Genomic DNA, 27,334 nt, shown 5'->3' with positions numbered 1-27,334 from the left:
GTTCAACATCCATACCTTCCTGATCCAATTCCCATGGCTGGGAGGTTAATGAAGGTTGCTTTGCCTTTCTTTAAACCTCAAGTGAATGTGTAGGAGTCGTGTAGAGTTTGGCTGTATGGAGGTTAGATACAGCCAGAAACACAGGTAGCAACTCTGCCACGTGGGCTTGGTCTGCAGGAACATGGGGGGACACGGCTCCAAACCTCTTGCTCACCGCTCGCAGGAGGACATGGTTCTTCAGATCTAAGGTGAGCTGTTAGTTATTTTCAATCCCAGTTTGGTAGGTCACTGAGCTACACTGAGTTTGAAAGCCAGGCTTGATGTTTGCACCTTTTGAGCCTCACAAAAAGCCCTTGTTTACACAGAAGAGTCTGTTCTCAAGATCAAATGGGCTCAGCTGGAACTCCGGACAGCTGGGCATCTGATGACATCCATGACCTCACAGGAGGTTTAACATATAGCCCAGAAAAGGTGGCAAATATTTGCCTAAGTTTCTGACCTTTCACAAGCTAATCCAAAACAACTTTCCAAACGCCTAGGACTTCGCCACAACTTCAACTTCAGACACTTTACACACACGTACAAGCACGTCCAGGTTCACACCCTCCCCTCTTCCAGGGTCAGCCCCCAGCAAGGCTTTCAAAAATGAACTCACCCCTGACTTTTACTCTACGGAGTTGTTCTCCAGCCCCTTACCTGGACGACGGGGTGGCCTCCAGTTGGTGCCTTGACAGCCCCTCGGCTTCCCTCCGTCTCGTAGTGTGCCCGGTGGTGGGGCTTCGGCTGCACCTCGATGCGCAGCTCGTAGGAGCCGGACTGGCTGGAGAGCGGCCACTCGAGGGGCGGCAGCGACTGGACGGGCAAACTGGGCAAGAGAGAGACAACACCAGCTGAAACTCTTTAGCGCTTAATTTCTCAGAGCCCTGATCCCTTCTTCTTCCAAGTGCCCCAGCGGGGCTGCTCTCACCAAAACGTTTAGGACTCTGCTATCAATATCAATGAGAATACGCTGTCCTGCTCACGGGTGATTAAAAGCTTTGCTGAACTTCAGGATGAACACAATAATTTCTGGGGGCCCACCTCCTTGCAGAGAAGAGAATATTTCTATTTCTTCAATGGAAGTGAATATTTCTATTTCTTCAATGGAACTATCTGCAGCAGTTATATTTTTTCAGAGATCCCCCTCTTTTATCTAGCTGTTGCTGTGCATCTTAAACTTTGATCACAGAGCATATACTCTGAAATATCAACTCCATTTACCATTACTTACCAGTTGCGTAAAATAATAATATTTATTATTTTCATGAATATTAAAATGCACACGAATAAAATGCTGAATAGTCTTACCTGATACTAGTTTTCCTGTGATCAAAATACACAAGGGTTTATAACATGAAATTACTACATCGAAATGTACAACTAGAGCTTGCACTGGACTTTAAACAACTCCTATTTCGTTAGTACAAACTGCTGCCAGGACCCATCTCACAAGCTAAGGAGAGTCACAGCCCATGTTCTTTCACTCGCAATTTGTGTTTAGCAGGTTGGGAGCAGCACGGGATAACGTCAGCGCGGGGACAACCTTGCTGCCGAGCGGGACAGCAGGGCTGACAGGGTGCCAGCGGTGACGGCAAGTGGAGTCACACACTTGGCAACCTCCACCCTGGCAGACGTGCAGCGCTCAGGGTCCAGACCTGCGTGCCGCCCGCGCCAGGCAATGGAGGGAGTCGATGAGATTTGGGTTAAACGACCATTAACAAATTAACAACGAACAATAAGTCACTTGGGGTTGACCGAATGCTCAGCCTGACTTGGAGCAGGGCGCTCTATTTTGAATCAGGAGATACTTAAAGTATTTTCATCCTTGGTGAAAATTTGTAAGCGAGACATTCCCTGAGTTTAGAAAAGCAAACAAACCACTTTCTTCAAAAGCTGCAGGATGGAACGAGAGTGTTCAGCCTTTGTCAAAGGCTGTTTGCAATCTCCTTTTTAGAGAAATAATTTGGAAAATTGAATTTTTCATATGCTGTGCTACCAATGAACCACTTTGATGATGTTTCTTCCAAACCCAGATTTTTTCGTCTCTTGGAATCACAATGGATTTGGCTCCCATTAACCAGTGCTGCCCCTGAGCACTTAGCTCTGGTCTCAGCAGGACCTGCCCAAGCAAACACCCCCTAGGGAACACTACGTGTGACAGAGGGCATCGCACCACGAGAAAACACACAGCCACAAGAAGCATTACATACCTGCAGATAGGTATTGCAGGCACCAGTTGCTTTGTCCAGGATGGAGGTACCAACAAAATTGATTCTGGGGCTGAGTTTCTCCTGTCCTCCTGCTCACAAGGCCCGTGGAAGTCAACAGTCTGAAAGACGTGACACGGAATGCTGTTTTTGTGGGAAGGCATTGATGAAGGATCAGGGCTGGTTTTCCAAATTTTCGTAGGAACACCACAGGAAGGATCCGTAGGAAGGGTGTTCATAGCATCCATGGAAAGAGAAGCGCTGGGCAACTGCGTGTAAGTAACTGAAGAGTTGTCTTCTCTCAAGGGGATGCGAGGAGAAGACTGTGGAGAGGGGGTCCTTGACTGTCGTGGAGAAGTGGAAGGCAGCTGAGTACTGTAGAGCTCAGTGCAAGAGTACCTCCGTTTTGCACCTGGTGATGAAGACCTTGAGTTGGGACAGGGTGATGGTGAATGTCGTCCCAAGCAGGTTTCCTCCGTGATGCTTGTTCGTGGTGACATTATTGGAGAGGTTCTAGGAGAATAATGAGTATGGATGTTTTGAAACTGTGGACAAAGGTCATCACTAGGACCATTATTTGGTGAAACACATGGTGATGTGCAAGGAGATACATTTGTCTCTGAAATGAAACTTGCAGAGGAGCCGCTACTAGCTGGGCTCAAACACAGTGGTTCTCTGTAGCCCTCAAAGCCAGGGACAGGCAGGGTAACCCTTGGGCTAGTGGTAGCTGAGTTTGACTGATGTTCTACCAAAAGAACATCTGTGTCTCTGCTGCGGAAGGGACCCCCTGAATGAATCAGTTCATGATATGGAGTAATTTCAATCCTAGGGCTCGGAGCAGAGGCCCCTGCAGCGTTGGCAGGGTGTGTAGGTGTTGTCCCTATGCTATCTGGCTGTCCATATCTGCCCATGGGATCTGCAGAAAGGCTAGAAAAAGGCAGGGGGCATGGCTTGAGGCCACAGTCCAAGACATCATGAGCGTATGTAACTCCAGAGGTTGGGCTGTTGGTTTTATGTGGAGTCGGTTCTTCTGGAAAAAGAAGGGTCTCTTTAAGACTATAAATATTATTACAGAAGCTGAGCAATCATGGATTAAAAAAAATATATATATGCATATTTATAAACTGGTTGTGATCGGATATTAGGTAAATATTTTTTAAATTCTTTTTAACTTCAATTAATGCTTGTGAAAAGTACTGGATTAACAGCCAGGGAAGCTCAAGTGCTCAGAGCAGATGCAGCATGGACAAAAACACTGCAAATATCTCCACGCCGCCCGGCCAGGCTCCCTCGACCTGAGCCCTGAGCTCAAGGGATCACCTGGAAGGGTCGGCGCCACGTCAGCCTCTCTGCCCATTTCCGTGCTGGCCTCCCTACCCTCTCTGCCAAATATACCCCTTAGTGCCAACGGGGGCGTTGTGACTCTGGTCGCCTTTTGTCAACTAGGAGCTGGACTGAGACCATCACATCACAAACCCACTTCCACACAGGTCTACGTAAGACCAAAAGGCTGAGGAAGAGCTGTTGGTGAAGGGAGAAAAAAAACCTTACACAGCAAAGCCCAGCCAGAAAAGGCTTCATGAAACCAAAGCTGAGCTCAAGTTCTTGAATTAAACAGTTCTGTGTGCTGATTTGTTTGGCTCCATATCATGTCAACAAGTTTTGGTGACAGGTTTCACATGAGAAAGCACCAGATGATCGGAAAATATTCACAAATATTTGTTAGAAAAGAGATAGAAAGGATCCAGCCCCATGGTTACAGGCAATCACTTTCCAATTTCAGCTCAAGGAACGTTTTGGTCAGAGAGGGATTATAAAATACACAGTAACAGGTAAGTGTTCACTGCAACCCTCTCTCCTGGGGCAAAAACCCCCTCAGTTTTCAGAGATTCTCAATCTTGCAAACTATTCCCAGGTTGCAGAGTACAGGGATGCTTCTGGGCAATACAGAATTCCCACTGAGCCCGGTTCTGATGTCGTCCCAGCACCCCACCGGGTCCTCAATGCCAGCGGCATCCGAGAGAGCAGAGTCGGGCCAGGCATCCCCGGGACAGACCCCTCGATGTACATCAGCTTCCCCAGCCCGGGAGCTGAACAATATTTGTCTTTACACAAAAGCATGCAAAATGCTATCAGGATTTTTATGTTTTTAAAGATTTCAATGTATCCAGCAGGAAATATCTGAAGTAGCTCCACAGTTTGAGATTAATTCATACTATCTGCTCACCCCTGGGCGCAGATCAGTATGTGGCATAGGTGAAGAGAGTTTCATTTAAATATTTAAATAACTGTTCCAGCTTTTTCTCTAACTCCTACACTGCGTGAGGCAGCATTTCCCACGAGCAAATAATATTGTACGTAAAGCCAGGTAGGAGCTGACTGTCCTTTCTGCAAAAGTAGCGAAAGACAGTAATAAAACTTTTACACACAGATAGACTGCGATTTAATTTCAGGGTGGTTCTGTTGGTTTTCTGTTTTAAACGCTTCTTAGTTTAAGCAAATCCTAAAAAAAAAAATACTTTTTCCTTAAAGCAAAATCCCTCCACTGATTTTTGACTACTGCTTTTTGTGCTCAGTGTTTTGCACAACCTGGAAGAAACCCCACAAAAAGAAAAAATGTTGCTGGGCCTTCGTGCTTACTGGGAAAACCCGACAGCCGACCAAACAAAGCAACACACAGAACGTCTATGTGACAGGACAGGAGACGACTGGGGGAGTCCAGCTTGCAGCTTTCTTAAGGTTCCCTCTGGCTTTTAATCCCAGCACACAGCTGTTTTGGGGATGGGGAAAACAGCAACGAGTCACTGAATTTTGAGCCGAACATATTTTTAGCATCGTTGATCTCGGCTATCAGAGCTTTGGCATTCACAGGAATAGCGTGTCATTCACACCACTCAAACTCTGACGCATCGAGCCTAGATACTGATGCTAGGATTCGCTCTGAATAAAACTCATCACTCCTTCGGCCTCAACAGAGCAACACACCCCTCTGCACTCACACGAAACATCCCTCCCACGGCTGTTGGAAGAATCACTCTGATTTAAGCTGATGCAAGGGAGAAAATCAGCCCCAAGCAGAGCGAGGCGTGACGCCAGGACTTGTGACGGGACTCAAACAGTGACCAGGAACAGCAAAAAAACACCTCTCCAGGCTCAACAGCTTCACATCAAGGAACAGGCGGCCGTTTCAGTTCCCCATGCGACACACCTACAGCGAGAGCTGCCCCCACCGTGCTTGTCACGCCGCATCGTCTGTGCCAGACACACAGACAGCAGGTGAAAAACTACAAAACTACAACTGCTCACAGCACTCGTCGAGCAGCAACGCTGGCGTGTGGAGATCTGTGTCGCGGGGTATGGGGAAAGCAAAGACCTATTTGTGTGCGCACGTGTAGTTTTTTAAAGTCTTGTGAACAGCAGACACACCCCACACACGCTTTCTGCCCATTAAAGATTGGGGATAACACAAGGGTTTTTTTTCCCCTCCTGAAATATTGCGTTTAAATGAGCATGTTAATCCCACATGCACACTTTCTGCCCATTAAAAACTGGGGATAACCTAAGTTTTCTTTTTTTTTTCCCCCTGAAATATTGTGTTCAAATGATCATCACACACACACGCACACTTTCTGACCAGTAAAGAGTGGGGATAAACCAAGTTTTCTTCCCCCCCCGAAATACTGTGTTTAAATGAGCAAGTTCATCCCCAGTATTCACCCTCCAGGAGGATCCACGTTACAGGTATTAATAACAACATAAGCCTTGTGAGTAACAGACACACCCCACACTCACTTTCTGTCCATTAAAAATTGGGGATAAACTAAGTTTCCTTCCCCCCCAAAAAAAACCATTGTTTTTAAATGAGCACTTCACCCTTAGTATTCACCCTCCAGGAGGGCCCACGTTACAGATATTAATACCAACATAAGCCTTGTGAATAACAGACACACCCCACACACACCTTCTGCCCATTAAAAATTGGGGATAAACTACGTTTTCTTCCCCCCCCCCCGAAATATTGTGTTTAAAGGAGCACGTTCATCCTCGGTATTCACCCTCCGGGGGGATCCACGCTACAGGTATTAATAACAGTGTTTATGCACAACAACAAGCTGCCGCATGCCCTTGCCTTCGCGCAGGGCTCCGGCAGAGTGCTGCTCCGCCGTGCTGCAGGGGCCGCGGGGACCGGGATTGCTCACCCGGCGCTGGCAGGCAGTGAGGCAGGCGGGAGCCCTTTGCCAAGCAGACAACACCCACAGCCTTCCGTAGAGCAAAAATATTTAGTTTCCCCCCGCATGGCAAATTATCAATAAGGCAGGCAGCGGCGCTGGAATGCGGGCAAGACTGCAGACAAGAAAAACCTCGGCTGGTTTGAAGAGCGCCCGGGGAACCGCGCCGGGCAGAGATGCCCAAGGGCTGAGGCTGCCGGCCCTGACTCATCGGCATCGTCAGGAGCCGGGGCTTGGGGAGATCTCCCCACCGAGTCCCAGCCCTGCCTAACTTCGGAGGTACAATGAAATCACTGTCCCGGTCGCTGTTGCCCACGCGTGTGACGACAGGGTCTGTCGCCATGGAAACGCCGGTGATGCTACAACGCAGGGCTCGGACCTCACCCCGGCAGGGAGACGCGGCGGTTGGGTGAAGCAGCAAGTGCTGCTCTCTGGAAATAAACGGCTCTCCCGTCGAAATCAGGAGAAATTTTGCTTTTTGCTTCAGTAGGAGGGGACTGACTACCCTGCTCCGGACAACTTGGCTAAGGCAGGCTGGGGTTTGGAATCCGCTGGAGGAAGGGGCAGACCCGAGCCAACATCCCAGCTTCCCCGGGCGAGCACCACGGGAGTTCGGCTTTGTAAACAGTCGAGCTCCTGCCTTTGAGAGCCGGGGGGACTGGGAGAGGTTGCTCCCCAGCAGCCCGGCTGCTTTCTCTCTGCATTTGCAGGCACCAGCAGGAACGCGGAGCAGCCCCGGGCACAGGAATGGCTCTGGGCAGGGGGCCCCAGCGATAGCCATGCTTCTCCCCGAACTGCCAAGGTCAGCTTGGCTAGGGTGGCCGGAGCTGAGGACATCAAACCTCACACTGCTGGCCCTCTGCCACCCTGGGGATCCAGGGAGCAGCCCTGCCGCCCACCAGCTGGGCTCCCCAGGGAGGTGAGAGGCCATTGCACCCCCTCCCTTACGAGAGAATAATTATGTGACCGCTCAACCTAGCAAAGGTGTTTTTCAAGAACTGAAGCAGCTTTGAAACCTCTGTGTGAAAGCCCCAGAGGTACAGCTTTGCACCCTCGGTCGTGCCAACTTCAAGGCTTCATCTAGCTCTGAATATTACATGCCAGAACACAGACTGAAATCCTCCTGCAAAGGAAAAGGACCATCCTCTCCACTGCTTTTATGATGGACATCTTCTCAGAGAGCGGCAGGTTCGGCAGAGCTCCTCTGACAGCCCTCCGCACGGGCGGTTACGGGGCTTCCCCCCTCCCCGCACTCCGGCATTTCCCAACCTGAGGTTTCGCTGCTGAATCAGCCTCTGATTCACTACCAAAAGATCCTGCTTGTTTGCAGGGGGGCTACAAGAAAGCGAGCTTCGCACCCAGACAACACCAGCACCTCCTCAAGTTCTCAGCTTTACTGCCTCCAAACCGACTTCACCACTGCCCTCTGCCACCCAAGTCTCGTGACTGGGGAAGTCCTGCCTCCAAGCCCCCACCCAAACTGCCTCCAAGCTCTCAGCTCTTACTCCCCCGCTTTTTTCCGCAGCCTTTACCCAGTTTCTAGTTCACAAGAGCATCTCTCCCCACAACCGGGGATGGGAGCGGGGCTCTGTGTGCTGCCGTATCGCAAACAAACAGCAAACCAGCTCCTACAGAGACTCACGCGCGCTGCGGGCAGCTCCAGCAACCGTCTGGTGGGTGGGCAGCCTCCCAGGTGGGTACCTGCAGCACTGCCATTAGCACTGATTACCCAGAGGAGGTAAAACCCAGGTGAAAAAGATCAAGGGGTTTAAGCTTCAGAGGACTTAACCCTTGATTTGGAGAAAAAACAAAAAAACAAAAACAAACAAAAAAACCCCCAACAAACCTCCTTTTCACACACGTCTGAAAGGCAGAAAGGAAAACCCACGCTGGGTCCCGCTGGGCGCCAGCAATTTCCCAACTGGGAATCAGACGGGATGCACACCACTGTGTTCACACATGGCTTTGCAAGGGCCCACCCTCCACTGTTTTTTAAACAAGGCAGTGACTTCAAAGCCACGCAGTCAGCCAAATGTGACCTTGCCAATTAGCATGAAATTAGGGAATAACAGATCACCCCAGCAACTGCATTCCATGGCGGGTTTATACAAATCATAATCTAGGAAAAGCTAAAGATAGCGCCCGCGGGACGAGGGGGACAAGGGAGGGCAGGGGCAGGAGTTGGGTTTTGACCTCACATCCGTTTGCTGCAGCGCAGCTCCTGGGATTTAGATGGAGTTACTTATTTGCATAAGTAAAAGAGTCCAAATTTAATTTGCTCCTTTTTTTTTTTTTTAATTGATTTGCTTATTGTAATTTGAAGGGGCCAGTCCAGAGCTTTTTTGCATTTTTCAAAAGCCGAGTCGTCAGTTATTTACACTGGCTGCTTGGAAGCTCAAAGTGAAAGTTGGTTTCCTGAGTGAAATCTGGTATTCTCTGTTACATGCGCATATTTGTCTCTTCACTGCGGGGCAGCCGCCGAACACTGCCTCCTGTGTTACTGAGCCAGTCACCAGGGCTGAGCTGCAAGCACTTTATTTATTTTTTTTTCCTTTTAATAGCTTTGTATTGGGGAGAAAGAGAAGGAACAAGGCAAATTATACAGGGCCACAAGACGTGGCGATGTCCCTGGGAGCCTGACCTACATGAAAACAAGCATTTAGAGGAATATTAATATTTATAGATGCTCCCTGCTTCCCCTCTCTATGTTATACACACACAGACCTTGTAGATCCGTATCACCAGATGCAATATAAGAGTCTGCTGAGCTACAGCAAAGGCTTGAGCCTACGAGAGAATACTCTCTCCCATTTGCATTCACACCTGTTGAGGATTTTGTCTGGAATCTTATTTAAAGGTGGGTTTTGTTTGGATTTTAAGTTTCAAAACACCCCTCAGAGGACCAGTTCTCAGGAGGTTTAACCTCAAATATTAAAAATTATGTGGCAGCTTTACCAATCAGTGGATCATCACACAGTGAACACGGAACAAAAGCACGTGAAGCGAGCTGCTGAAGCAGAGCAGATGTCTGGCTTTCCAGCATTTCGTCTCTCACAGGGGCCAACAACAGGTATTATGGAGCAATACAAAAAAGCAGTTATCAGAACTTACTCATCTGGGAGCCCCATTTGCAGGAGCGAGTTCAAATGCTCGCTGACTTTCTGTCAACCTTCTCCACTGAGAAACAAGGATCTTCAGCACCTTTCAAGTTTGAAATAAGCTAAAACCTGGGATACCACTAGCAATACCTCCCCCTGTATCTCTCAAGGGAACGCATCTAATGCATTTTTTTAAAAGGAGATAGAAAATACCTTCAACGCCCAAGCGAAATCACAATTTCAACCTAACAGCGCAGGATCCCTGCTTTGCCCAAACTTCCCAAAGCCTCTTCACCTGGGCACGACTCTGAGCTCAGCCTGCTGAAGGCAGATGTTTCTGGTTTGCGAATGCTGAGGAGAAGATAGCTAATTAAAGCCTGGCAAGTAAGGGTAAAAGCAAAAGGCACATGGAAAACGGCACTTCGTACAGCACTCCTGCTTTCGGAAATGGTTGGCTTAGCGAGGAATATCTAGTATTAATAATATTGACCGTAGGATTTTTATTTCCCCTTTTTCCCCCCTGTCGCTTTTATAGCGGTCCATGTTCCTGTTGTCTCAGGCACACATAAGCACTCCTGAGTGCCAACTGCTTTCAGTAAGGATATTTCTGGCATTTCCATGGCAACAAGTTGTGATATAGATCCTACTTTTAAAACACAAGCTTAGGTGGATACTGTCAAATCCCAACCTCTTAAAAAAATTGTTTATCAGAAAATAAACTTTCATCCCAATTCATTCCTAGAGCCCCAAATTTACATTTTTTTCCTTAAAAAAATTTTTTCAAAAAAAATTTTAAAATCCCATTTAGCAATTTACAGAGATTTGTTATTATAGGACTTGTCGTGAGCGGTGGGTGGAGCAGGCCAGACTCTGAGGAAACCAGAGCCTCTTTCAAACAGGCTTTGAATGTAGGAACCAGACTGAAGTGCTGGGATCCACAGACACTCCTCTGGTTTTGGTTCCATTTTGAACCCGCCACTGAAAAGGACTTGTTTTCCTGACTGCAGTTCAGACGAGGCCAGAATCGCACACGAACAAGGAGCATCATTTACCACCGGCATGTGGATAAAGCCCTTTCTCAAAATTTGAACATTTTCTGTCCTTGTGTAAACATGCTTTAATCTTTTGTACATTAAAGGTCGCGGATGTATACTGGATTGCTTACAGACTCTAGCTGGTGCCTTTTCAAAGCGAGGGAGAATGTTCTCCAGATTACAATGCTAGTATATATGGTTGTGATTTTTTTTTTTTATGCTAATGATTTCCATCTTTGGAACAAACAAAATTACTACTAATTATAGTTTCCAGTCATTCAAATGTGGAGAAAGCAGGCTCAAGAAGGATGTTACTTGTACTACAAGCATACACTGCTCTGCATTTATGTGGTTTGAAGATTAAACTTTCTACCCCCCACCTACGTACTATTATATTCTGTGGAACTTCCCACTTAAGGCCTCACAGCAGTACTCCCTACTATAAAGATGTGAAAAAAAACAGCATCTGAAGCTTTCACTGAGATTTAATGTATTTTCATTAAAATCACTGACCTCTCCCCATCGTGGATTTATTTTTGCATGGTTTGATCTACATTAAACCCTTGAAAGAAAATTCAGCGTTGTACATCCAATGACATTAGTCATCCTCACTCAGCCTTGATGCTGGTGCACATCTGTATATTTAAACAAGTATACAAAGAATAAAACTCAGTAACAACTCCCCATTTCGCTAATGATACCATGATTCAGGCCTAACAGGTCTCCTCCTGCACCGTCCCCTAGGAACACAACATCTCTCTCTTAAATGCCCTAGAGAAATGGCACCTCTCAACTGTGCAGAATCAAAATGAATGTATCTTAGAAACAATAACCCAGCAATTCTTTCCTCTGGGTCCCGCTTCTTTTGGCTTTGTCTGGTTTACATAAATCTGTATTTTACGGGACAGGAAGTATTGCTTTTTAGTATCATCAACAGAATTATCATTCAGAAAGTCAGGGAACACTTATCACAGTGCTCTTCGTATCACAGACTTGCATAAACTCAGAAAAGTAGGAGAACAGTCTGCAAATCTTTCTCTTTTTTTCTTTTTCTTTAATTTTAACTTAAGCTTATGGTGTTTGGACCCAAACTGGAAACCAGATCTCCCCAGCTCCTTGCCATCCAAGCAGGATGGTAAGACTCATTGCAGGTAGCTAACTCCTTATGGCTCCTAGACCCGATGCTCAAGCTGCCTTTTTGAGTTTCCAGAACACCCTCTACCATGATGATGACGGTCACAAGGAGACCAAGCGAGCTGACCTCTTCTGCTTCGCCTTTCACAGCTGCGCTTTCATGCCCGGGTGCACAACCTTGTAAATAACAGGCAGGTCCCACAGCCGCTTTCAGATACTCGATCACCAAGATGGGGACCAAGCCACTCTGCTGCCAGTGACAGTAACCACTCACAAGCGCCTGCAGGCGAAAGCAGCACCGCAAAACCCGAGAAGCCCGAGCCCGCCGAGCAGCGCACGGCCCGGCATCCCTCGCCGCGCCGGTCCGGGCGGCCAGAGCAGGGCACATGCCCGGCTGCGGCCCCACCGAGGGTCCCGGCGGGGCTGGCCCCGGACAGGGCAGGGGCCCGGCAGCTCCCCGGGTTTCCACCGCCCTCCGAGGGGCTGCCGGAGGGCGCAGGAAGCGCCCGGCCCCGGGAGCCGCTGGGTCCGGCAGAGGCGGCCCGTGCGCCCCGTCGGGGCGCGGCACCGGCTCCTCCTGCGGCGGCGGCTCCTCACCAACCTTCGATCGGCTTCAGGTAGTCGTAGTCGAAGAGGATGGAGAAGTCAAACTCCTCCTGCGGGCTGCCCTCCCGGGCCGGGCCGGGGCCGGGGCCGTGCCCGGGCCCCCCCTCCTGCGGGTCGGGCTCCGGAGCCGGGGCGGCGGCGCTCATCGCGGCCAGGGCCCGCCTGGCAGCGGCGGGGCGAGAGGGGACGGGAGGGGAGGCTCGCCCGGGGCTGGCCGGCTGCCGAAAGGAGCCCGGAGTGCCACAGCCGCCGCGAAACCCGTCGGTATCCTTCCAAGCGCAAGTGGAGAGGAGTTAGAGGGGAGCAGAAAAAAATTTAAAAAGGAGGAAAACAAGCAAAAAAGATCTCCCGGGGGTCGCTGAGGCGGGCGCGGCTGCCCCCGACGGCGGGGGGGTGGGTGCGGGCGGCGAGCCCCGGCGGCGGCACACGAGGGGACCGGCGCGACGAGCGGTGGCAGCTTCCTGCTCCCGAGCAGCCACCTGCCGCCGGGGCCGCCCCCGGGGAGGAGGAGCCCGGCCCGGCCCGGGCCGCACCGCACCGGCCCCGGGGGAGCGGGGGTGCCCGCGGGGGGGATGCCTGCGGGGGTGGGAGAGCGGAGGAGAGGGGTCTGGGGAGGAGGGGAGGCGGGACGGGGAAGGGAAAAGCGGGGCTGCAAGGGAAGTAATGGCCTTGCACAGGGATGGGAGCCTCCGGAAACCCCATTCAACCCCCATTTGGTGCCCGTCTCTGCCCCGTTACCCTAGGTTGAGCATGGGTTGCTGTCTTGCATGCAGCCTCCTCCTCCCCAGCACTTAGGCCCCTTTCTGTTGAGGTTTCCAGGGTCTCCAGCAGCTCCAGGCAGCCCAGGTGCTGCCCTTGCCTTCTCCAGGCTTCACGCATTGCCCGCCGTGCGCTCCTACCTCCCATCGCCGGCAGGTTTCTGGGTGCATCTCCTTCTGTAGTCACGGGCCAGCCTCTCTTAACTGGAGCACCTTTAGAAACGTCAAGTCCACCCTGCACAAGGCCTCTGTTCTCCTCCTGCCTCGCTCACAAACAGTGTTTCAACAGAATGGGCTCTCGTTGCCTGCCCTGCTGACCACACCACCAGCGCTGCCAGCTTCCCCACGGCCACCTTCACCACATTGACTCTATTCATCACCATCTTCCCTAGGCCCTTCACAGGGTGCTGGTCACTGCCTCCCAACAGCCTTCTACCCCTCTGATGGCTGCTACGACCAGCGATGACTTCATTCGTGGGTAACTGGAGATCCTAAATTTGTGTGTTTAGAGCATCTGTGGTCAGAAGACTCTGTTCCCTCGCTTACCTTTTTGTATGGTCCCCTTTATTACTGTACGGGTGTCTGTCACCAGGTCTGTGGGTTTGAAAATTGCTCTTAGTCTGTGGACAGGGAAGGGAGGCAAAGGCAGAGGGACCAAGATCATTTAAAAAGTATTTTGGTGTTTACTTCAACTTGTTTTTATTTGCTAAGCCTGTTAGCATGACAGCATTAACTACATTACAAATCTGACCCTAAGTTACTTGTCTAAGGTCACAGAAAGTCTGTTTTACAGCACACACGAACCAGGATCGCTATGTCTAGGTTTATACCCTGTCACCTTTATCATTAATATGGACAGGCAAGTAATGACAAAGCACCTTCTCATCACACCCTTTTGCTCCATCCTTTGCCAGTGCAGAGTGCCAGAACTCGGGCTTTTCCTGTGCTCTGAAATCAGTTTTTACATCGAGCTTCTGAAGAACCCCAGCGGTGAGCTTTGTCCCGGATGGTCACCCCGCTGCACCTACTGGGAGGCGTTGGGGGCACCTAATGGTGAGCAGAAACACTGCACAACGCTTTTGGGTGTGAAAGGGGGAAAGGGGAACTGCAGACACTGTTGTTGTGACTGCACAAAAGCAAGGGAACAGTCAGCCTGGAATTAGGCCTTTATGGCATTAATTTGTGACTGGAAAGCGCCAAGGGATAGGGAAACCTGACTTTCAGAAAGGGCAGGTGATCCTGCAGGCGGGATGTGCCAGGGTTTTTACTGATGTATTTACAGAAGGAGACGGTTAGCTGGAAATATGGGTATATTCTCTCTATACGTTTCCCACTGGAGTACAATTTAAATGGAGAGGGAAAAGCCATTGTTCCATATTCACAGCCACTAGATTAATGAGGGATTTCACTGCAATCAATGCCACACTTGAACTCAGCAGAGACTACAAGGGCAATATTTTTTCTTGTTAATGCATAATATACATAGTAACACAATAGCTTCCTTGGACCAAACCGTCGGAACTTTCTCCTGCGCACGCTGCCAAAACAATGGGGAACAGGCCTTTGCTGGGTTTCAGCACACAGCCCTGTGTGGATGTGCACGCGCGCGTGTAAATGGTGCGAAAAGCTGAAAGGCTGTGTCTGTCTACTCCCGCGCACCACGACGCCGCATCCTGACCCGCGGTGGCTCCGCGCTCAGCGCAGGGACCGCTGAAGCCCACTGTGGCAAGGATCCAGCGCTCGCTCTGCGGTTGAGCTGGAGACCACACTTAAAGCCTGCCCCATCTGCTGCAGCGATTCTTGACGCTGCACGAGGCGCTTGCTCTCTGCAGTTCCCCTCGTGTCTGGTTCAGCCAGAGACAGGGCTCTGCTGCCGCCGGGCACAGGCGGGGAAGCCAGAGCAGCCGGTGGTTAGTGGTCGTGGCTACCAGCACTCAGAAATGAGGCCACCCCAGAAAGCTGCAGATGGGGTTGAGCTCTTACCCCCCGGAAAAATGCGTGGGGAACGGAGGCGGCCCACCCTTGGGGAACACACGCTGCTCTGTCCGAGGGCTTGATTCATTCTGAATTGTTTAAATGTGAAGAAAACATACATTAAATTGGCCTATTTATATATCTGTTCTAAAATGACGCTTACCGTTCGCTGGAGCGCTAGCCTTTTATCATTGGCCCTTCTATTTAAAATTCATTAGGAAAACCAAATACACTTGCTGATCTTGGCTTAGCACTAAAGAGAGCTGTCACCCTTGCAGCTAACAACCCAAGCAGCAAGACTGGATAGCCACAAAAGGAAAAGACACAAAAAATAACATCGGCCTTTTTAAGTAAGATATGATGACTGGCAGGAGAGCATGGGGAAACGACCCCCACTTCTGCTAAATCTTTATCCGATCCTGTATCCTTAATTTCCTAGCTTGCCTGCAATCCATTAAGCATGTGAAGTTTCAAACTTATCCTCAGCTACTCCTAGAATTAGTAATACTCCACAAATGGAAAATGTACCTTTTGCTTTCCAAGCTGACCATGTCATCCGAAATAGTTTCACTGCTAATACATGTGATCATAAATTCTGACACTGGCGAGGAACTAGGGTGACAAGACAGCAATGAGAAAAGTGTTAGAGAAACGTAGGAATTAGCTCAGCTTATAGGATTCAACTCTTTTGCCCAGCAGACGGCTTGAGAGATGTCAAGCAGCAGTAGCCACCGGGCACAGGATGGACTGGATTCCCTCTGCTGCCTTCTGCAGCTCACAGGGCACGTCAGGACATTGGTCCCATATGACCGCTATGGCATAACGCATAGGAATAACAGTTTCCACAGGCCTTGAGCGCACAGAGGTGTGAGTTATAATGCTATACTCTGTGGGCTGTCTTGGAACCTACCAGTGTGTTATTTCAAGTAGAAATGGTGCAAATCCACAAAATATAGATCTGGCCTAAATGTTAGATATATGCATGAAACCATTACTAGGTACAAGCAGCTGCAGAATTCAGCTGAAGTGACAGCTGCGGTTTTTGGAGACCTCCAAGGACTGAGCGTACTTTAGTTGAGACCCAAAAAATGCTCTTGAGCCAACAATGAGAATAAAACATTATAAATTGTTTAAGTTTTAGCTGTTATAGCTACATAACTGACAAATACTGCCCACACTGTGTCATTAATAATTAGTGATGAAGAAAAAGCAGGGAGACTACTAGACTTAAATAGACCGTGGACTCTTCAGCTCAATACATACACTCAGAAAAAGCGTCTGGCCACTCCAAATCAAAGGAAAAACCCAAACAACAGGACAAACGCTTCCTAATGCTTGTTTTCCATTCGGGCTGGAGCAAAAGGCTGGAATAAAATATCCAAAGACTGGAAATACTAGTTGGTTTCCCTAAATCTCAATCTTCTTCATTTCAGAAACACTTCCTTCCTACGAGGATCGTCCATTTATTTCTCCTGTTACCACTATCAAAAGGGCGACGTGGCCACAAGCCCTGGCCACTGGTCACAACTCCGCTTGGGCCCACAGCACCCACAGTAGAGAGCTGGGAGTCAGCATTAACTCCTTTTTTTCTTTTTTTTTTTTTTCTGCAAAGCTGTTTTCATGAGCCAAAAAGGTGTTTCAAGAACTTAAGCAAAGTCTGTCCTTGGCAGCATTAACAAAAATTGCAGCCACGTATACTTGCAGCAGGCTCTACACAGAGCAGAACTGGAAATACATTGTGCTGCCATTTCAGGGAACTGGAGAATGGAAGGAGTCCTTTTCCACATAGTTGGATCGGTGCTTGCCTTTGGCAGGGTTTTGCTTTAATAAACTTTAAAAGTATGTGAATACTGGACTACCTAGGTACTAGGGGACAAGGAATCCAAAAACAAAGCTAAGAAAGAGTACTTTCTAGTGTAATATAAACTATGATTTAGAATGTACTTAACGTATTTTTTGGTGTTTAAGTTTACTGCAGATGTGAGTTATCATTTACTATTTTCAGTTTCTACTTATACCATCCCATTGTATTCCCTGTACCACTAATAACTTCACTAATGCAAGCGATCAGGTGCTGCTCCGAGCTGAAGAAAGTTTTAGATGAGCTTTTCAGAAGTACGATGACCGTGCTAATTATTACGTGGCCAACATTAGATAATTTACACTGGATCTGTAATACTGTAATACCCTCATATTAAACTTTTTAAAAGAAAAAAGGGTAGAGAAAAGTGGATTAAAAATGCTGCACGTCTATTTAGCAGCTAAAACACAAAGAAAATACGAGTCAATGCTGCCTTAAAAATCTAAGCGTTCTAATGGTGTATGTGGCAGGCATTAGAAATTTAACAGGCAACTAAAACTTGCACATGGACTTAATCCAAGCTCTTTAAAATGAGCTCAGACTGTGAGTGACTAGTTGCTTGGTCTGGAGTGCGGGGAGTGCTATTAGAGGGAAAAAAGAGAGAGAGAGAGAGGGGGGAGAAATATTCTGGTACTTCCTTTGAGAGACACACATGCACACACGCTACTATTCAGTTTTGGGGTCAGGTTGAGTCAGAGATATTACCCCCCAATTTTAGGCTTAAAGTGGTTTGGCAAGAAAGGACGATGGAAAAAATTGCTCCTATCTCCATGTTCCTATTAAGTTCTGAAGTCTGCTATGCAAACCAAAGGAATGCACATATCATAGTTTAAAAAAAAGTAGATTAAGCCAGTAGTGGAAAAGGAGTTGTAGGATATTATTATCCTTGGCTGTTTTCAAAAAATGAATGATGAAACATTGCAGTTAGAATATCTATTGGAATGTTATAAAAGAGTGCTCCAATTATGTCAGTGTCCCATCTGTGAATGTGATTCCTGCCCTGTACGAAAGTCTCTGAAATCATTTGCTGACAGGTAGCTGGTGTAACCGTGTCCCACAGGGCAGGCTTCCAGCTGGAAAGGGGCTACCTCGAGGGACAGAGCAGCAACAGATGTGGGACGACAAGACGACACAGGGACTCGGGGTCACCTGATGAAAAATCTCTGCCGTGGCTAGTGTCTTGCTGACACCTGCAGAAGCACAGCGCAGGGAGTGAAGCTACCAAAGCATCTTTTTGCTAGCGGGGTGTTCGGCTATGCAAAGCCTCTGTTCCCCATTCTGAGCCTGCTCTAATCATAAAAGGGGGCTATGGCTCAAAATTATTAACGCATCATCGTTCACACACCCTACATTAATGAGACTCTTGCACTTTGTTGTGGGTGCAGAAATCCTCCCAAAGCCAGAGACTGATCCCGAAAGCGCCATGTGCTATTAACCCCTGGCAGTTTCATGCAGCTCTCTTTGTGGAAAGGTTGGGAGCAGACTTCCGACATGCAGGCAGGTTGGTGCCAGGGTCTGCTCCCACTGCCCCTAAGCCACTGGCAGGAGCAAGCATTTTGAATAAGGGAAAAATACATGCCGGGACCCAGGAATATATTCTTTCTGGAGCATCTCTGGGCTGTGTCATGGAACTGACTGCACTGCTCGTCTGGCTACTGTGGTTTCAAGTATTTGATCTGGGGGAGAAAAAAAAAAAATCAGTGCCTTTCATTTCGGTCTGTGACTGCAGGGCTCTGGGGAAAGCAGAGCTGCGCAGCAATGGAAGGAGCTGTGGTAGCTGCCATTGGAGTGCTGCCTTCTGCTTTGATCCACTGCTATCCTATAGCAGGTGAGAGCCAGAATTTACCAGCACTGAGAAGTGCAAGAAATCTCCTTTCCTGCTCTGTCTGCAGCAAAATAACTTCTCCGGGGTGTTGTGAGAGTGACTAAGAGCAGCTGAAGCGCTCAGGAGAGAGGGAGTTTTGCCTGTGGAAAGCCGAGGATACACGAGGCAGGGCAATGGCCTGATCCTAAGGCGGTATAAAGCCGCTCAGAGCCTTTCCATTGGCTTGTCCGAAACTCGGAGCTCTCGGATGATCCCCTCCGGGTGTACGTGTTAATGAGCGTGTTTTGGCAGGTGCTTGGGGAGATTTGCTACGGCAGGAGAAAACAAATAGCCGCTACTAAGGGCCCTTCAAACGAAGCCCTGCGATTCCTGCCTCGTATTTCCCCCCACCCCCCGGCCATATCCCGCACGCCCCCTCCGCCGGCCCCGGGGGCGCCCGGGGCTCTGAGTCAGCGGCCGAGCGGCGGTGCCAGCGGGCGGGGAGCGCAGCGGGCAGGATCGTGGCTGGACGGACGGAGGGCGGGGGGAGAAATCTAAAATGGAGCGAGTGGATGGAAAAGCGTTTCCCTTCTCCACCTCCTGCCCCCTTCTCCACGCCGCTCCCCGGACCGGTCGCCCTGTAAAAATGGCAACTCACCTGCGCCTCCCGCCCGGCCCGCGGGGTGCAGCGCCGAGCACCCCGGGGGAGCGGGCAGGCCGCCTGGGCAGGGGGCTGCAGGGCCCGGGGCGAGCAGCCGGGCTCGCCGCTCCAAGGGTGCTTTATAAGAGCCGGGCTGCGGGCGGCGGGGGGTTTCCTAGCGCGGAGCATCCTCCGCCTGGACCCGCCGCTGGTGGCCGCGCCGACCCCGAGAGCCCCAGGCACGGCTGTGCCCGGAGACCCCCGTCCCTGCCCGCTAACACCGCTCGGAGAGATGCCCCTTCCCCCGGCTCCGTGCTGGCATTACACAGCCGCTGCCGAGCCTGCAGCCCCCTCCGCCTCCCCAGGCAGGGCCGCTCCCGGCGCCGCGCCCTCCCCCGGGGCCCACAGCCTCGCTCGCCGCCGCGGGAGGAAGACGGAGGATGCCGCGGACCCTCCTCGACGACTGCCCCCCCCCCGCCCCGCCTCGGTGAGGCCGGGGCGGTAGCGGGGAGATCTCCCCCGGGGAGGAGGGGGCGATGGTTCGGGTGGGAGCGGACCCTCGGGCGGCGCGGAGCGGCCGCGCAGGGGGCGCGCACCGAGCGCTGACAGCGGGGCAGACTCCTCCTCTCGCCGCGCTTAACTCTTGCCTCCACCGGCACCGGCGACACCGCGGCGGCGGGAGGGCAGCGCGGCGGCCGCACGGAGTCCCCCCCCACCCCCCCCGGCACGGCTCGCCCCGGCCCGCACGCCCCGCGGGGACCCCGACGGGAGCCGCGGGCATCCCCGAGGGCAGCGCGGCCGCGGAGCAGCCCGCACCGGCGCGGCCGCGGGCTCCGCCGGGGCCGGGGGAAGCCGCCTGCGACGCCCCGAGCCCCCGGCCCGGGCAGGGGACGGAAGGGTTAAGCGGCCGGGAGGTTAGTCAGCGAGACTCCCGGGGTGATGGCTTGGAAGAGGAGAGTCCCCCTGGCTGAAGTTTAAAGGAGGTTTCTCCAGACAGATTTGTATCGCCTTCGCGGAGCGCTTCAAACCAAACCTAGAGCCAGTCCAGTCCCTTTCCCCGAGGGACCTTCTCGCCATGAAACCCTTCCTGCCCACCCAGCCGAGCTGTCTGCGTGCGAGATAAAACCGGCAGGATAAAGCACCGGGCCCGGGGGGTGACCTAGAGACCCCCGGGGAGGGACACGCACGGGAGGACACACACACACACAGAGCACAGACACACAGCGCGGGAGTAAGACCCTACCTTGATCCATAGACCTCATGATGTGGTGGTAATGTACCAGCCTGCAGGCAGTTTCTCTCTGCATCAGGAATTAAAAAGAAAAAAAAAAAAAATCAATAGCAGGGGAAAAAAAAAAAAAAAAGAAAAAAAAAGGGAAGAAAAAAAATCTTCTTTAAACCATGTTCAACCAGTGCCGCCCGGACAGAGGGAACCCCTCTTGCTCGCCTCCTCCGTAAGAGTTTGGAGGTGCAAAGAGGGATCCGAACTGGGCTGAGCTTGTTCCTGAAGTGAAGTCAGTTCTCTGCTCTGAGATGAGGGTTACTAGAGAGGGAAAGGCCACTTCCTTCCCTGCTCCGAGTGTTTATAGTCTTTGAATGCTGTAAAATAACGGGATTCCCTCACTGTTTCCTCCTGTTTATCCCAGTGCCATGGAAACCCCTGGATCGCCTCCATCTCCCAAACTGAGGGCTTTCCTGCAAACTTCACACTCAGGAATCCATGACGTCTCCCAGCTCCGGGCCAAGGCAGCTCTGCGGCTTTCTCAGTCTGCAGCACAAGCACTTAATTGTTGAGCAGAAAGTCAGAGAGCGAGAAAGAAAGAAATATGGATGATGTTAAAAATCCCAGTGTGTGCTTTTTAAACAAAACTTGCAGGCACTGCAAAGCCTTTCAAAGCAACGGGGCTTCTGTGCAGAAGTTTTCCTTCTTCCCAGCAGAGACAAGCTCGGGCTGCTGCTGCTTTTACCTTTGAATAAATCATTCAGAAAACTCAAGTCCCCAGCTTATATTTATGTCTTTTAAATTCGCCAGCACCCTATTAATACCCATCTTGTTACTGGCACGGGTTTTGGCTTCTAATTACCACTGGCTCAGTTCTCCATACAGAAGACGAAAAGTTAAAAAAAAAATAAATCGGTTAATTTGTTTAGTGGCATTTCACAGACCTCTCTCTGTTTCTATTTTTAGATCCATTTAGAAGAGAGAGGAGCAACCCCATGGATTTCCATTGATACACGTGGAGCTCAGCAAGAAAGAAATAGCCAAGGAAGCCTCCGAAACCAAGACAACCCGTGTGTGTTTACACATGCGATGTATAAACAGGAAAATAAAGCAAAAGAAAACAGGAAAATAAAGTCAGAGATGTCGTGAACCCTGTGCTGTCTTACAACGTATAGTTTTCACTAACGCGTTAACGAGCACGTGTCTCTCGATACCGTGCTGGGACCGGTACCTGCCTGCAGCTGAACTTAGGTTGATTTTTTTCCAGAAGAGATGAAGAGTTCACGCAGAGGGAAGGCTCCGGCGGGGATGGCGACAGCTCCGCGGCCCCCGGGTGCCCGCGCAGAGGCGCGGTGCGGGCCGCGGTGCGGGGCGGCCGCCGGGGTCCGGGGGAGCGGCGGGGGGAGAGCCAGGGCAGAGGGACTTGGCGGCGGGAGGGCGGCCTGGCACCCGCCCCGCGTTTCCACTTTTCACTCTTCGGAGTCCCAAAATCGACTCGAAGGAGGTATCGCCATCAAACTTTCTGCTTCTCCGGTTTGTTGTCCTGCAGGCTAGCAACTGCAGGCAGGCCAGGGAAACTCAGCGCACCTCACTTTCCTAGCTTTTGTCATTTTTGGACGGGCCGAGGCGGAAATACCTCCCCCGGCTCTTAGAGAAGCGGTTCCCCCCAACCCCCGAGGTGCGGCATCGGGGCTCCCCCGCACCGCTCAACTCCCCCCCCGGAGCCCCGCAGCGAGTACCCCCCTCACACCCCCGGGGACTTTTAGGGAAGCCTTTTCCTCCCCGTCCCGCAGAGGCTGAGCAGGGACCCCTCTGCGCCCCCAGCAGCGATGCCGCCGGCACCCACCGCTCCTCTCCTGGCAGGGGGTTCTCCCGCCTGAGTCCCAGGCGCTCCCGGCTGGCAGAGAAGCACCGAAAAGCCGCGTCTGACACCTAGGCTCGACCTGGATGCTCTGCCCTCCACCCACCCTCTCAGGGGGCCGCCGTAAGGCCGCGATATTGACGAGCGAGATCCCGCAAAACCCCCGGTGCTGCCCCAGCCCCGCAGCTCCGGCTCCTCTGCAGAGGTGTCATACTTAAGCTAATTGGCATGCTTGATTAGACCCACTATTCGCATCAGGTGAAGTAAAGTCGGAACAACCTGATTCCTGTTTCGAAAAGTTACGGGGACACCGAGGTTGCTACTTTGCTTGGGGAGCAAAGCAATTGTTAATTAACTGTCGGGGGAAATTATTAACTTCGCCCCACTTCCACCCTTACACTCCTCACTGTGGCACTGACTGGTCACCCCAGCATCCCTTGGTATAATTGCACTGGGAAATGCAGAGGAGAGGAGCTGGGGAAGGGGTTTTAGGCGCGGGGGGGGGGAGCACTAAAGCTGAGCTGGGACGGGGCGAGCTGGAGGGGGCTGAGGGCGAGCTAGGTGCAGGGGGGGGATACACACAACCGGCGGGGGCCGGGGGCACGGGGCCCTGCCAAGGGGTATCCCAGAGCGAGCGGAGAATGGGCGACCCCGACGGAAAGCTTCGCCTCCTCCCACGCTGAGCTAAAACGGGGGGAGCAGTCCCAGCTCAGCGGTTATGGCACACAGGTTGGCTTCCCTCGTCTGGACCGGTTAAAAATACAATGCCTTTCTTTTAATAGCTCAGTTTGATCGGCTCCCGCTAGTTCACATGACAGGGTTTTCCTAAAATATCTTCTTCCACCAAGTTTTTTCCAACTTAAAAATGCTGAATCCTGCTACCCAAATTAAACTCAGTGCAAAGCGAAAAAAAAAAATATAAATAAATAAAGTGAAAGAGGGCTGGCGGCTGCCTCCGGACTGCTAGCATTCCCCAAACCAGCATATGACACAACTGTAAGATTTCCAAGGCTTTTGGAGAGTTCAGCGAGAGAATCGTGTCCTCCACTGGCTGCAGCTTCCCCGCTGAGTTAAACTTTCCTGACGGAACCTTTCTCCATCTGGCCCCGGCTCCCAGCGCGTTGCGAGCGGCCGCGGAGGAGAAGGGGATGGCGTTCAAGTCTTATATAACGGTGCAAGCTGGATGCGGGGGCAGAGACTTTCCCTAGAAACGAGAGATTTTTATATATATATAGTTATTTTTAGCTTCCCTTTTTCAAAGGAAGGCCAAATATCTCCGACTTTCCTTTGCTTTCTTATTTTGGTATCACTAAGGGATTTTATTTTTGGAGGTAAGGAGCTATTAATAGCTAATATTTTTAGCTATTTATTCCCTCTTTAGGAGAATACTTCCTCTTCCTTTCAGGGGCACATTTTGGACAGCATCCCTAACCCCCAATAACAGTCCCACCTCCCCACCGTGCCCATGGCGCCCTCCGGGATTTGCCAAGAGGATGCCCGGCTTTTGGGGACAGGGGAAGGCGCATACCCTGGCTCTGTCCCCCACCCCGGCCTGCTCTCTGGCTCGGGGTGTGGAGGGGGGGCGGTTTGGAACCCGACATTCTCCCCATGAGCAGCCCGGGCTCCCGGCCGAGGAGGCTGAGCAAGGAGCTCCCTGCCCGGGAGAGGAGAGCTACGGGCGGCTGGGGAGAGCGGGGCCGCCGGGGAGAGCCGGCAGCCGGCCCGGGAGGGCTCCGGGGGTCAGGTCCCGGGGGTCTCCGAGGGGTCTGGTCCCCGGGGGTCCCCGGCTTCTCCTGCAGCCGCCCGCAGCACCTCCCGCTGGAGAATAAGCGCTCCCCAGCCGGCTCCACGCTGTTAATTGGCGATAAAACCGAAATAGTTTGTTGTGTTTCTTTTAAAAAAAAAATTCTCATGCTGTCCAGGAGATAAGACATCAAGGCTTCCTGAGGATGTGCTCTCAGGCCATTGGGGCAGCTGCCCGGAGTTTATCATCATAGACTTCATGGAGACATCTCTGTTTTCCACTTGCAAAAGGTATTTCAGGCTCACAGCAACAATAAGTACTTTTTGACAAAAGCTCCTCGCCCTTCCAAAGTAAATACTGTTCTCCCCGAATCTGCCATCACATACAATGCCCTCCCAGCACAACCTCGACATTAAGGCGTTGAGCAGAGCCGTGCCTCTACACCAGATTTACACACTCGGTCGTGTCTTCACTGCTCCGCACCGGGAGCCCCGAGCAGAGCCCAACAAGGACCAAACACCTCAACATCTGCAGCTCGGCCTGTTTGAGTAATGCAAACTGGCACCGCCCTCCCTTTTCGTAACACTCCTAGAGCATCATGACTACATGTAACCAACTCAAGCTTATTTCTGACAATGCACTTGTCTAAATAGCATATTCACTCACTTAATTAAGTTACAAACGGAGTGTCTGATCTTGTAATGAGCTCCACGTGGCTCGGGGAATCCACCCGCATACAGCTCTCCAAGATTGGGAATAGAACTGCTTGAAATTTTCCCATCAAAACATTTTTTCCAAATGAGAAATAGCTATTCATCTACAATGAAAATTGGTTGAAATTTTCTGGGTTTTTTAAATTATTTTTTTATTTTTTCCCAACAAAACTCAATAAACTGAAAGGCTATTTTTTTGAGTTAACGTAGTTTTGGTTGGGTTGGGTTTTTTTTTGTTTGGTTGGGTTGGGTTTTTTTTCCCCTCTCCCTAAGAGCTGTCTTTTAGTAAACAGATTCTGTTTGTAGGCATTAAAAATCATTTTTATAAATGAAGAGTGATTTTTTTATTTTATTTTACTTTTTCCTCAACAAAGGCAACCCCAGAAAACAAAACCACAAATAAAAAAAAAGATATTGAAGAAAGTGTAGAGAACATTCTTTCTTTTCCCCCTCCCCTCGAAAATTTCCTGTAAAGGAAAAAATAAATGTCTTTCAACTCACTCATAGAACAATAGGGCGCCACTCTCACTGTCTTTAGTCAGGCAGCTCTTGAATTAGAGTCCTCTTATGGGACCAGGAGGATGTAATTAATTCAGCTAGCCTGATACGATACCATCCTAGGCTGCAGTTTCCCGTTTTACCTATTACCGTGTCCGTCTCCTAGAAGTCTGTAGGATTGCAGACAGCCAGGGAAGCACGTTTGCAAAGCAGCCGCACGAGGTCATAACCACTTGTCCATGGAAACACCAGGTTACATGCGAAAGAAGTACCAGACCTGCACCTGCAGCTGTAGAAAAACATATTCTGAGCCTCAGCCTCCTGAAAAACCCGACGTGTTTGTTTTCTTTTCTTTTCTTTTCTTTTCTTTTTCCCGATCCAGGCAGAAGCCCGACGGCTGATCCTGCCGCAGGGCTGGGGGCGGCTGCCCGGCCCCGCAGCATCCTCCGGCCCCGCCGGCATCCCGCAACATCCCCGCTCACATCTACCCTGGCCCCTTCAATTTGCCAAGGGCCCGCAGCGATTCTCGGACAGACGGTCTTAGAGGCAGGGAAATGCGTTTGCATGAGGGAGCACAGGAGGGGGGGTGGCCGCTAGGTACGACGGAAGGGATCACTCTTCCCGGGAGGCTTTTTTCCACGCCCGGGCACAAGGCGAACCCGATCGTTCAGCTGAAAATCCTACAGTTTACCTGTATTCTCCATACCCTTGTGGGGAGCGAAGCGGGAGCGCAGGGCTGCGCGGCCGCGGGAGGGTCCCGGCGGGAGGCGGGGGGCGGCCGGGAGCAGGAAGGGACGGGGAAGGTGCGGGTGGATCGTGGGTCCAGACGTGCCAGCTCGGAAATAAAAGCAATACATCGGTTTACGGCGTTGTAAAGGGCGCTAGGTCTACTCCAAACCCGAAATTCGCTCCGATTAAGCAAACTCGTGGGAAAAAGGCGGGGGGCAGAGGGTGAACGCCACGGTCTGTGCTTTCGCCCAAACATCAAACAAGGTTTTCAGGGAACACTTAAGCCCTTCAGATTGGCACTGCCTTAACAAACTACTACCAATGACTAGGTTAGCCGCTCCGAGACGTTTTGCAAATGAGCACAAAGGATAAAAATTGAACTATAACAATTTTTTTTTAAGAGCAAGGCTAATTAAACAAGTAAGAAATCTAGATGAGGCTGTAAAAATGTTGGTTTCTTTCCAAAGATATTTTCTCTTTAAGATTATAAAACCATAGGGGGGTTTTGTTTTGTTTTCCAAGATTTTAAGCTAAGGTTCAGGAAAAAAAAGAGAGGAGACAGCCAAATAGGGCAGTAACTTGCTCGAATAATTAGAAAAAGGATTAGTCACACTTGGGATTTGGAAAGGTGCTTCTCTGTGTGGGCAAGGCAACTAAATAACATGCTACCATTGACCTGTTTCTTGTAGAGCTTAAGTCACTCTAACTGCAGTCACCAGGCCATGCTTTGGGAAGAGATCTCCAACAAACAGCCATGCATGAGAAATGCCAATTCTTTAACTTCCTAACCCTGGATTTTTAGCCCCATCCAAAGTTGCTACCTGGGAAATTCCCATTATTGGTCATACCAGGATAAGGACTGGCTTGTGAACCTCCTTCTCTTTGCACAGCAGAGGAAAAAAGGGAGAGGAAGAAACTACATGTGCTGGCCAAGACCAGGCAGTGCGGATTCACCGGCATCTGGCGGCTCAGCCTACGGCATCCTTGAGCTGCTCCATCCAGGGACCTTCCCGGGGGCAGACGAATCCTTCCCTACCTGCTCTGTCCCGTGATGCTGGATACAACAGAGATTCTGTCCCCTAAATTATAGTTGTTACAACAGTGCAAGGAAATAGCTGGTCACTTTTGTACATTGCTCCCAGCTCACCAAAGAGTTTGTGGAATGAGAGCAGCATCATTAATC

At 50.7% G+C, this 27,334-nt stretch overlaps 1 protein-coding gene and 1 long non-coding RNA gene across 7 annotated transcripts in view; one reads left to right on the top strand and one right to left on the bottom strand.

Moving 5' to 3' along the window:
• The window catches only part of NFATC2 (nuclear factor of activated T cells 2), a 101,972-nt gene extending 81,096 nt beyond the window's left edge, over positions 1-20,876 (bottom strand). For 2 of the 6 annotated variants that reach the window (XM_054218213.1, XM_054218211.1), the window contains exons 1-3: positions 12,343-12,774; positions 2,250-3,276; positions 697-865 (exon numbers count right to left, since the gene is read on the bottom strand). In XM_054218213.1, the coding sequence (XP_054074188.1) occupies positions 697-865; positions 2,250-3,276; positions 12,343-12,493 (1,347 nt within the window). In that variant the 5' untranslated portion in view covers positions 12,494-12,774. Of the gene's footprint in view, positions 1-696; positions 866-2,249; positions 3,277-12,342; positions 12,775-20,627 lie in introns of those variants that run through there. The other 4 variants (XM_054218214.1, XM_054218215.1, XM_054218217.1 and 1 more) reach the window with 4 other exon arrangements.
• Positions 14,033-21,756, top strand: LOC128916467 (uncharacterized). The gene is made up of 2 exons (XR_008468979.1): positions 14,033-14,158; positions 21,573-21,756. It is a non-coding gene; the product is annotated as an uncharacterized LOC128916467 (long non-coding RNA).
• The last annotated feature ends 5,578 nt before the right edge of the window (positions 21,757-27,334 follow it).

Source organism: Rissa tridactyla, chromosome 12 (genome assembly GCF_028500815.1).
Source record: "Rissa tridactyla isolate bRisTri1 chromosome 12, bRisTri1.patW.cur.20221130, whole genome shotgun sequence".
Taxonomy (NCBI): Eukaryota; Metazoa; Chordata; class Aves; order Charadriiformes; family Laridae; genus Rissa; species Rissa tridactyla.
The sequence above is the reverse complement of the archived record's forward strand: the minus strand, read 5'-3'. Positions and strand labels throughout refer to the sequence as shown.